This window comes from Nomascus leucogenys, chromosome 19 (genome assembly GCF_006542625.1).
Source record: "Nomascus leucogenys isolate Asia chromosome 19, Asia_NLE_v1, whole genome shotgun sequence".
In the NCBI taxonomy this organism is placed as follows: domain Eukaryota; kingdom Metazoa; phylum Chordata; class Mammalia; order Primates; family Hylobatidae; genus Nomascus; species Nomascus leucogenys.
The window spans coordinates 2,986,301-2,998,617 of NC_044399.1; the positions used below are offsets into that span (position 1 = coordinate 2,986,301).

The 12,317-nt window shown below is 48.7% G+C and overlaps 1 protein-coding gene across 1 annotated transcript in view; it reads right to left on the reverse strand.

Annotated features, from left to right (window-relative positions):
* EIPR1 (EARP complex and GARP complex interacting protein 1) overlaps positions 1–12,317 on the reverse strand; it is a 174,698-nt gene that overhangs the window by 135,329 nt on the left and 27,052 nt on the right. The window contains exon 3 of the mRNA XM_030799727.1: positions 8,353–8,485. Within this exon, the coding sequence (XP_030655587.1) occupies positions 8,353–8,485 (133 nt within the window). The remainder of the gene's footprint in view (positions 1–8,352; positions 8,486–12,317) is intronic.

A 12,317-nucleotide genomic window follows, 5' to 3' on the forward strand; every position in this document is an offset into this window, starting at 1 on the left:
ACGAAGACACAAAAGGGGACACAATGGAAGGTCCAGAGCAAAGGGGACACAGAGCCAGGCCACTGGTTCCCTCTGCTGATTGACAGGCCACCACACAGAGTGTCGCCAAGGACAGTGTGAGCAGAGGCAGGCACACACTCATGAAACAATGTGAGAAGAGGCAGACACACCCACCCAGGAGAGAGTGTGAGCAGAGGCAGGTATGCACCGTGAGATGGTGTGAGTGGAGGCAGGAGCACACACTCATGAGACAGTGCGAGCAGAGGCAGGTACACACTCATGAAACAACGTGAGAAGAGGCAGACACACCCACCCAGGAGAGAGTGTGAGCAGAGGCAGGTATGCACCGTGAGATGGTGTGAGTGGAGGCAGGAGCACACACTCATGAGACAGTGCGAGCAGAGGCAGGTACACACACAAGACAGTGTGAGCAGACGCAGGCACACACACTCATGAGATGGTGTGAGCAGAGGAAAGCATATGTATACTTATGAGACAGTGTGAGCAGAGGCGGGGCACACACACGTGAGAATGTGAATGGAGGCAGGCATACACACTCGAGACAGTGTGAGCAGAGGCAGGCACATGTACATTCATGAGACGGTGGGCACAGATGCAGGTGCACACACTCATGAGACAGTGTGAGCAGAGGCTGGCACGTGTACACTCGTGAGATGGTGTGAGCAGAGGCAAGCGCATGTACACTCACGAGATGGTGTGAGCAGAGACAGGTGCACACACTCATGAGACAGTGTAAGCAAAGGCTGGCACGTGTACACTCACGAGATGGTGTGAGCAGAGACAGATGCACACACTCATGAGACAGTGTAAGCAAAGGCTGGCACGTGTACACTCAGAGATGGTGTGAGCAGAGGCTGGCACGTGTACACTCACGAGATGGTGTGAGCAGAGACAGGTGCACACACTCATGAGGTGGTGTGAGCAGAGGCAGGCATATACACTCATGAGGGTATGAGCAGAGGCGGGCATGTGTACACTCATGAGACAGTGTGGGCAGAGGCAGGTGCACACACTCATGAGACAGTGTGAGCAGAGGCTGGCACGTGTACACTCATGAGATGGTGTGAGCAGAGGCTGGCACGTGTACACTCACGAGATGGTGTGAGCAGAGACAGGTGCACACACTCATGAGACAGTGTAAGCAAAGGCTGGCACGTGTACACTCATGAGATGGTGTGAGCAGAGGCAAGCACATGTACACTCACGAGATGGTGTGAGCAGAGACAGGTGCACACACTCATGAGGTGGTGTGAGCAGAGGCAGGCATGTGTACACTCATGAGACACATGAGCAAAGATGGGCACACACTCATGAGGTGGTGTGAGCAGAAGCACGCGTGTGCACACTCATGAGATGGTGTCAGCAGAGGCAGGTGTACACTCATGGTGTGAGCAGAGGCAGGTGTGTATACACTCATGAGATGGTGTCAGCAGAGACAGGCCCACACACAGGATACAGTGTGAACAGCGGCAGACATTTGTACACTCATGAGACAGTGTGAGCAGAGGCTGGCACACAATCACGAGATGGTGTGAGCAGAAGCAGGCGCATGTGGTGTACCCTAATTCAGAAACATACATTAGAAATTAAAGCAGCAAAGTTGGAGTTTTTTTATGTTTATCTGAAACATATGCTTTTTTCTCAATGAACCTTAAGAAAACCTTGGGTGAAACGAGTTCTAAATATAGGAAGTGAGATGCATAGAAAGGTCAAGGCCTGCTGACAGCACATTCTGAAGTGCACACAAACTGGGGAGGGAGGTGACTGGAAGTGCCCGGCAGCTCCGAAGGGAGAAACCCCAAGAGAAATATGTCACTCATGCTAATTCCCTGCATGACCAGGCTTCTTCCAGGTGGCAACACCACAGCCTCTCGGGGCCCCAGGTCCAATTGAGACCTGAAGGTTGTGCTGTTATTTGCTGTGTGTGGAGGTCTGCGTCCTCCTCAGAGGCCAGCCTGCCACCTGCCACCATCCCCACAGCCGTGTCCAACCTGCAATCTATGCCCACAGGCCAGTTACTGTTGAGATCTCTCCTGTTCCAAGTATGTACAGTCCTGTCGAGACAGCTACTACCCTGGGCACAGTCCTTCATTTTGCTTTCATGGAGATGCATTTTTCTTATAAAATTATCAGAAAGGAGAGTTAAAGTTGTTTTTTAAATCTTCATCGTCTATGTAGAAAACATTCCATGAGTTTATTGGGCTACAACTCCCCCTTCCACCAACTCCAGGGATGTCTTTTTCACAATCATCACAGGTAATAACTGAAAACACATCAACAGCAGTTATAAATCCCTATCAGTAATCGATGGTAATCTGTCACTTGTTCCTTGCATGAATAGAGATTTAAGCTAGGAGAGATGGATGTATGGGTTTAATCTGAAAATGTTTGACTTTTTAGGATACTTTAACCTCATGCAAATTTTCTATCATTTTCTAAGTGTGAAGAGAACATCACTCTTCAAGGAGATTTTGCCTATGAGCGCCAGATCCTTCAGCTGTGCACGGGGAACTCAACACTGCCGTTCCTGACCACCCTTCTTAAGAACAGTAAGGGTACAGAGAAAGGGTTTCTCGTTTGCATTTAAAAAAATAAGTCACGAGCTCATCCACTTCTGCATATTTGTGATGTTCATTCTAGCAGGTGTGCTTGTGTGCACAAGAGTTCTACTGCAGACTTCCACTGATTTGCAGAGATTCAGTGTGACGCAATAAACAGATAGAATGTAAACACTGTTGCTTCTGACAAATAACCAATAGCAACATCCTAAAAAAGAGCCAGGCCCTCCAAATGAATTCTGTTTCTAGACACTCTCCCCAGAGGCCCCTTCTCCATGGCTGCTGTCTCTTTTCCTCCCCATAAGATCCATGGAAGGCCAGGTGCAGTGGCTCACACCTGTAATCCCAGTGCTTTGGGAGGCTGAAGTGGGCAGATCATTTGAGCCCAGGAGTTCAAGACCAGCCTGGGCAACACAGTGAGACCTCATGTCTACTAGAAATTTTTTAAAAAATCAGCCAGATATGGTAGTGCATACCTGTGGTCCCAGCTACTCGAGAGGCTGAGATGGGAGGATTGCTTGAGCCTGGGAGGCGGAGGTTGCAGTGAGCCAAGATCGTGCCACTGCACTCCAGACTGGGTGACAAGAGCCAAGAGTGAGACCTTATCTCCAAAAAAAAAAAAAAAAAAAAATTCCATGAAAAAGGATTTCAGGACATCTGTGAAGAAAGACACAGAAAGCAGCTTTAGAAAAGGGCAACTGTCAGCCGGGCGCGGTGGCTCACGCCTGTAATCCCAACACTTTGGGAGGCCGAGGCGGGCGGATCACGACGTCAGGAGATCGAGACCATCCTGGCTAACACACTGAAACCCCATCTCTACTAAAAATACAAAAAATTAGCCGGGCGTGGTGGCCTGTAGTCCTAGCTACTCGGGAGGCTGAGGCAGGAGAATGGCTTGAACCCGGGAGGCAGAGCTTGCAGTGAGCCGAGATTGCGCCACTGCACTCCAGCCTGGGCGAGAGAGCGAGACTCCGTCTCAAAAAAAAAAAGAAAGAAAGAAAAGGGCAACTGTCTGCCGGAAGGAGGGTGCTCCTAACAACTCAACACCAGTTGGCCCTGTGATCTGCTCGCCGTCTCCACCTGTGGTTCTGCTTCCCACACTGTCTGCCCCTGCCCCACACGGGGTGTGCGCCGAAAGGCGTGTCTCAGAAGCTCTCGGTCTCTTCATTAAAAGATGCCACCATTCACCAAAATAGCACACAAACCAATGGAAACAAAAAGAAGGAAGGGGCTACAAAAGAGCAGGAACAAAAAAAACACACGTGGGTCTCCAAGGACAGCAGACAACAGGAGCTTCTCTCTAAGCACCCCTAATAAACAGCACATACACAGGAAATGCCGCAAGAAGCCTCCCACCAGCCCAGGCACCAGCAGGGTAAAAGCACAATAGGAGAAAACACTATTGGAAGACAAAGAGGAGAAAGTGCAACTCTGATCTTTGCAAAGAGACTTGTTATAACGAAGTGACGATTTAAGCAATGCCGTCTAATCTAAGTTTGTGGTGCTTCTGGATTTAATTCATATTTGATTCATTGCAATGTGGAAGCCTAGTGATTTACAGGCGAGCTAAGTGCAAAAACTACAGAGCACAAGTATGTTTGCAAAACACATGAAGCCTCTAGAATGTTTTCCCTGCACTGCATTACGCACAGCAAGCTTAGGTCTGTGACTCCAGGCTTTTCCGGAGGCAGCTGAAGCAAGAGGGCCTGGCGCCTTGCCCCACGGGTGCGACCGCTGCTGCAGATGACCTGATTCAGATGAGACACAGCGCCGTGTGTGCTTCGAAGGGCAAAGAGCCAGGTTAAGCACGAGTCAGGCAGCTGTGCTGCTCTTTCCTGATCAGAGCAGGAACTCGCAGCATTTCACACTGGAAACCAGCCTTCCCTGCGGGATGTAAATCTCAGTTCTGCTATGGCAGGAATAAAATAGAATTCTTGGAACTTGGACATGAATGTTGTGGAACAATTTCGCCTTTCTTCCTCGAGAGGCTGACAGATTCGGGAAATACTTAACAGAAGATCTATGCTGCCTTCAAAGTCTGGCAGAAAGAGTCAGTCTCTGGAAGCCGCGACTGGAAATCACGAGATCCAGGGTAACTTGAAGGACGCGATCGACTTACGCCTGTGGACGACCAACAAGACCAAGAGTGCTCGGCAATTGTGTTAGTTTTCTGTTGCTTCTACAAATTGCCACAAACTTGGCAGCTTAACTCAAAGCCCACTTACAGCTGGGAGCAGCTGAGGGTGGTCCCAGCAGACAGCCAGGAAACAAGCCTGCATCCTACAACCCTGCATCCTACAACCCCAGGAGCCACATGAGGCGAGAGCCCTGACACAGCCTGCTGGGGGCCGGGAGACCCCAGACCAGCACCCTACGAAGCTACAGCCAGTACATACTGTTGAAGAGGCATGTGCTGTTGGAAGCCGCTGTGTTTGTGGGAATTCCTCTGCAGTGTATAATGACTATGGAAGCAGGGGCCACAGTAACAAATGCCTGAAATGCGGGAGGAGCTCTGGATTTTGGCAGTGGGTAGAGGCTGGGAGGCTTTTGAGGAGCCACAGAAAAAACAGAGCTTGCCTGGAATATCCAGGGGGCAGAAAGGCCATGCCCTGCAGGGCCATGGAGGCAGCTCCTGTTGTGCTGAGGCTGGTCCTGCACGCGGGGCATTTCCTGGTTCGGGGACAGGGCAAGGGTGGAGGAGAGGGCAAATGGGGAAGACCTATACGATGGTGGAGTAACAACAAGCACAGCGTCTCCAGCCGGCAAAAAGTGCTGAAATGAAAAGCCTAACTGATATGGTTTGGGTCTGTGTCCCCACTCAAATCTCATCTCGAATTGTAATCCCCACGTGTCTGGGGAGGAACCTGGTGGGAGATGACTGGATCACAGGGTGGATTTCCCCCTTGCTGTTCTTGTGACAGTGAGATCTGGTTGTTTGAAGGTGTGTGGCTCTTCCCACTTTGCTCTCTCTCTCCTGCTCCCTTGTGAAGAAGGCCCTGGCTTCCCCGTCACCCCCTACTGTGATTGTGCATTTCCTGAGGCTGCCCAGTCATGCTTCTTCTTAAGCCCGCAGAACTGTGAGTCCATTAAACCTCTTCATCAATTACCCAGTCCCAGGTAGTTCTTCATAGCAGTGCGAGAATGGACTAATACCCCGACTGTCAGGAGGGTGTGCCCCTAAGAAAAGGCCGAGGATGGGCCACACTGCATGTGGTTAAAGCCTCGGAAAGATCAGGAGGTCAGAGTGCAGGCCTAGGAAGGGCCTCTCAAGAAGCCAAGGAGGCACCTCACAGATCCTCAGGCAGAAGAGAGAGTGAAGGGTGAAGGCGGGGGTGAAGGGTCAAGGATGAAGGAGGCAGTCCCTTGGCCATCTTAGCAGGAGACCAAGGCAGAGCAGAGATCGTCTCTAAAAGATCTGCAGTTAGGCTCTTGTCTGAGGAAGTGAAGCCTCAGGAAATCTACTGAAGACCCACAGATTCTTGAGAAATGTGTTTCTGCTGAGACACTGTCAGCTTGGACCAATCGGCACAGAGAGCAGACAAAACACAAGGAGGCTCTCGGACCCCAAACCTCCCGCTGGCGGGAGGGAGGTGCATAGCCACACTCAGCCACATGCCATGCTGCCCTCCATGTGGAAGGCAGGGCCCTCAGAGGACGGACATGGGGCAGCTGTGAAGTTAAAGTGGAAGAAGGGCTGGGCACAGTGGCTCACGTCGGTAATCCTAGCACTTTGGGATGCCAAGGCGGGCAGATCACCTGATGTCAAAAGTTCAAGACCAGCCTGGCCAACATGGTGAAACCCCATCTCTACTAAAAATATAAAAATTAGCCAGGCGTGGTGATGTGCACTTGTAATCCCAGCTACTCAGGAGGCTGAGGCAGGAGAATTGCTTGAACCCGGGAGGCAGAGGTTGCAGTGAGCCCAGATTGCACCACTGCACTCCAGCCTGGGCGACAGAGTGAGACTCTGTCAAGAAAAGAAAAGGAAAAGAAAAGGGAAGGAAAAGGGAAGGGAAAGGAAAAGGAAGGGAAAAGGGAAAGGAAGGGAAAAGGGAAGGGAAGGGAAGGGAAGGGAAAAGGGAAAGGAAGGGAAAAGGGAAGGGAAGGGAAGGGAAAAGGGAAAGGAAGGGAAAAGGGAAGGGAAGGGAAAAGGGAAAGGAAGGGAAAAGGGAAAAGGGAAGGGAAGAAAAAAGAGAAGGGAAAAGGGAAGGGAAAAGGGAAGGGGGAAGGGAAAGAGAAGGGAAAAGGGAAGGGAAAAGGGAAAAGGGAAGGGAAAAGGGAAAGGAAGGGAAAAGGGAAATGAAGGGAAAAGGGAAAGGAAGGGAAAAGGGAAATGAAGGGAAAAGGGAAAGGAAGGGAAAAGGGAAGGGAAAAGGGAAAGGAAGGGAAAAGGGAAATGAAGGGAAAAGGGAAAGGAAGGGAAAAGGGAAGGGAAAAGGGAAGGGAAGGGAAAGGAAGGGAAAAGGAGGGGGAAAGGGAAGGGAAGGGAAAGGAAGGGAAAAGGAGGGGGAAGGGGAAAGGAAGGGAAAAGGGAAGGGAAGAGAAAGGAAGGGAAAAGGAGGAGGGAAGGGAAGGGAAAGGAAGGGAAAAGGAGGGGGAAAGGGAAAGGAAGGGAAAAGGAAAGGGAAGGGAAAGGAAAGGAAAAGGAGGGGAAAGGGGAAAGGAAGGGAAAAGGGAAGGGAAGGGAAAGGAAAGGAAAAGGGAAAAGGAAGGGAAAGGGAAAAGGAAGGGAAAAGGGAAGGGAAGGGAAAGGAAGGGAAAAGGAGAAGGGCAGGGAAGGGAAAGGAAAGGAAAAGGGAAAAGGAAGGGAAAGGGAAAAGGAAGGGAAAAGGGAAAGGAAGGGAAAGGGGAAGGGAGAAGGGAAAGAGAAGGGAAAAGGGAACAGGGAAGGGAAGGGAAAAGGGAAGGGAGGGGAAGGGAAATATACACAGAACCCGGTGAAAGTGGAATTTTAGATCGGGACGTCCTGGTGACTAGCCTGATACACGAGCCATGCAATCCCTACTCATCAATATTCTGAAGCCAGGGTATGAGAGGGAAGATCAGACAGAATGCATTAAAAGTATCTAAAAAGTCATTCAGCCTGTGGGACAAATGAAGGCAACATTTTAGAAACTACATATCAAAAACCACAAAGCATTTGTTCTGGCTTACATGGTAGAGAACGAGATCCCAGGAGGTATTTCTCCATAGAGCCAGAATTTAGAAAGTAGTCATTGACGATGACCGAACAAGGAGAACTGGGGAAGAGGGAGGCTCGGTTCAGCAACTCAGACAACTGCATTGACACAAACTAAGGTCCCAGAGCCCCAAGAGCCTAGAGAGCCCAACAGCGGGCAGGAAGAAGCCTATGAGGCATATCACCAGTCAACGCACGTGTGTGCATGGAACTGCCCTTACCAAAGAGGACTGGAAGACAGTCACCAAGACACTACAGGAAAGAGATGAATCCCTGCTGCTCCCCACAACATACAGTTTCCACATCAGGACACCTGTGTCTGCCTCACAGGAAACTCCAGTACTGTACTCCCCTGACCAAGGGGTCAACATTCCCAGAACAGCTGATTCCAGCTTCAATTCTTAGAATCTTAAGATTCTAATAATTTCTGCAAACATCTACTCACAATATCATGGCTTCTCTGTGCATGCAACATCTTCATTAATGGCTAAATCTTTTCAGTCATGTGTCGACCCATTAGCAATACAAAACCAGTCTTAGGAAATACCTCCAGTTACCTCCAGTTAGCAAGTACCTTAGAAAAGCCGCACTTACTTCTGTTGTAGCAGGTCGCCAGCACACCTCTGTCTGCAGGGCTAGCGCTAATGTGCCAGATTTCACCCGCTTGATGGAGGAGGACATTTTTATTTATAATGTTGTTTTCATCGTCAAAATCTATGATGTGGATCTACAAATACAGGAAAAGAGCACATCAGGACCTCAAACACTTTCCTCAGTACCTTCATCAGACATCATGATTACAAAGAACAATCACATGCACATTTCATGACAGATACATCTTTAATTAATTGTTATTATGCCAACAGTATGTGCTTATATATTTAATTCTTACTGGACTCCTCTCCAAAGACAAGTTAAAAAATCCCTGTGGAGCATTTTTAAGATTGCAAGCTACGTACGACTGCCCTCTGGTCATATCCAGTCTTAAAGAAATAAGGCACCAAACGCTGTGTCCTCAAGTGGCTCTAGGACTGAGCCACTGTTGGTGTCCAGGCCAGAGCTGCCCAGGGCTGTCCATATCAGCAAGGTCCTCCCAGCCTGCTGCATGGCTGCTGGGGAAGGCAGGGGCGGCAGGGCACAACTGCCTAATTAGGTCTGGGACTGACCGCGCCTGGCCCACTCTGTCTATAGTGGGCAGAACTTCAGACATAGTTAAGGTGGGAGAGAGTGAGAAAGGGCTGTATATTCACACACTTTTATCCTCTTTTCAAAAACAAATCCAACAGCCACTGGTGCCTATTATCTTACGATACTAAATAGTATAACATTTTAGCCACTACATAAGAAAGTTAAATATACTATCTCCATGCTTTCCAGGATAATTTTTAGAAGAATTAAAATGATTTCACATTTAATTTCTTGCCAATACCCAAGTCAATGAGAAAATATAATTCCTCTTTTAAAAGTAAATTTGAACTAAGAAAACATTCATGGGGCTGCACAAAAGATTTATATCCAAGGACATTTACCATGGCATTGATTATTGAAATAAAAAAATTAGAAGTCACCTAAATGTTTAGTAATAGGAAACTGTTCAAATAAATTGCAGCATTTGAAGGTAATATAGTATCATGACGCCATTCGTTGTACTGTAGACTACTCAGTGTCATGGAACAATGTAATATATGTCTTAGAAGAGAATACACAAAAGAAATCGTACGAATGCTACATCCTTTTGTTTTGTTTTGTTTTAAAAATGTACGCGTGTCCAAACGAGAACTACCAGGTACCTGAGTGGTGTCTGGATGGTGGAATTATAGGTGGTTTTCCTTTACTTCTTTGTGCTTTATTTGCACTTTTAACATTTTTTGCCTAATTAGGTCTGGGACTGACTGTGCCTGGCGCACTCTGCAATACGTTTGCAATCTAACATTAGATGCCATTTTTAAACTGTCTCCACCATACCCATTAGCACCTACACATCACCCAGGCCTCAGACGGCCCTTTCATTATTTCCACCTGCTCCTCTCAGGGTCTGATATGGCTTGGATCTGTGTCCCGTCCAAATCTCACGTCAAATTGTAATCCCAATGTCGGACGTGAGGCCTGGCGGGAGGTGACTGGATCATGGGGGATGGGCCTTCACGAATGGGTTAGCACCATCCTACTGTCCTCACGATAGTGAATTTTCCTGAGACCTGGTCATTTAAAAGTGAGTGGCATGGGCTGGGCGCGGTGGCTCACGCCTGCAATTGTAGCACTTTGGGAGGCCGAGGTGGGCGGGTCACCTGCGGTCAGGAGTTTGAGACCATCCTGGCTAACATGGTGAAACCCTGTTTCTACTAAAAATATAAAAATTAGCCAGGCATGGTGGCAGGCACCTGTAGTCCCAGCTACTCGGAGAGGCTGAGGCAGGAGAATGGCGTGAACCCGGGAGGCGGAGCTTGCAGTGAGCTGAGATCGCGCCACTGCACTCCAGCCTGGGCGACAGAGCGAGACTCCGTCTCCACAACAACAACAAAATACAGTGAGTGGCATCTTCCCCCTCCTTGCTCCTGCCTCCTCCATGTGAGGCGGCTGCTCCCTCTTCGCCTTCCACCATGATTGGAAGTTTCCTGAGGCCTCTCCAGAAGCAGATGCTGCTGTTTCCTGAACAGCTCCAGAAATGTGAGCCAATAAAACCTCTGTTCTTTATCAATGACCCCGTATCAGCTATTTCTTAGTAGCAGTATGAGAACGAACTAATACAAGGTGACCCCAAGGAGTCATTCTGGATTTGCTCAGGGTGGAATTCACACCTGGCCAGTGCCCAGAGCCATGTGAGCTGAACCACCATCTCCCAGGAGTAGAGCAGGCCGCCAGCACCGGGTCCTGGGGCCAAGGAGAAGCCAGCTACAGCCGGTGTACCCACTGCAGAGCAGCAGCTCAGGGAGCATGCACTCCCGCCCTTTCCGTTCAGGGCCACTGAAGTTTCCACAGCAGGTTCAGAAACATTCCCAGTGAACAGCTTCCAATTACAAATCACACATCTAAGAACCAGAGAAACGAACACAGCACTTGTTTTTGTAAGTGAAAATCTGTTGTACTCTTTTTCCTTTCCACACCCAAGGGAAGTTTACCTATGAGCAGTTTTTTCCTCTGTGGACCTGTTACACATTTTATAATATCTTATTAATTACTAAATGATTAGTAAGTGATATTCAGAAAAACAGTTGGCAGAAATACATATGTCCTATGATGCCACATCTCTACAATTGGGGATAGACCCTACAAACACCAAAGAAAAGGTAAGTGCAAGAATTTTCACAGCAGATGTATTTGTGATAGCCAAAGCAGTAAACATCTCAGATGTCCATCAACAACAGAATGGGTAGGCCAGGCGCGGTGGCTCACACCTGTAATTCCAGCACTTTGGGAAGCCAAGGCGGGTAAATCACCTGAGGTCAGGAGTTGAAGACCAGCTTGGCCAATATGGTGAAACCCCATCTCTACTAAAAATATAAAAATTAGCCGGGCGTAGTGGTAGGCATCTATAATCTCAGCTACTTGGGGGACTGAGGCAGGAGAATCACTTGAAGCCGGGAGGGGGAGGTTGCAGTGAGCCTAGAGATCACGCCACTGCACTCCAGCCTGGGTGACAGAGCGAGACTCTGTCTCAAAAACAAAACAAAACAAAACAAAAAACAAACAAACAAACAAAAAACTCCACAATAGAATAGGTAAATCAGTTGTGGTATATTCACAAATGCAATTCTTACAGTAATGACAAGTAACAACAACACACGCACAGGCAATGCTGAGTGAGAAAAATCAGACACGAGAAAGAGCACCTTGTGCGATTACCTCAGGCAAAACCAACTGAGGTAACGACAGAGACCATTCACCGCAGGCCTGGAGTTGGCCCAGACTCCAGGAATCTGAGGGGACTGCTGGGGTGTCCTTCACGGCAGTGACACGGGTGCACGTGGGTGTGGGTGCGTGTACACGCAGGTGTGCACCTGTGTGTGGGAGCATGGGTACACAGTCTATGCATGTATGTGTGCAGATGTGTGTGGGAGTATGGGTACGTGGTCTATGCGTGTATGTGTGCGGGTGTGGGTGTGGGGGAGGTGCAGCTGTGTAGGGAGGGGGTGTGAGTGTGAGGCAGGTGCAGGTGTGTATGTAAGGGTGTGTGTGTCTGTGGGTACATGGGTATGGTGGATGTACATGGGTGTGAATGTGCATGTATGTGTGGGTGTGAGGCAGGTGCAGGCGTGTGGAAGGTGCGTGGGAGGGTGTGGGTGTGTGGTGGGTACGTGGGTGTGGGGAACCAGTGCATGCATGTGTAAAGATGCCCCCGGTAGCATATTCTGGATGCATGCACTTGGATGCACGTTAAGTTATAGTTATATCTTACAGGCAGAAATGCATTAGAATAAAAACTAGTAACAAACACATGAAGAAAATTTATTCTTTATTATAACCAATGACTTAAAAATTTAAAAATGAGAATTTCATCATACCAATTAATATTTATTATATTAGCCAACTTTTTCTAAGTGATGGCAACCAATACAGGG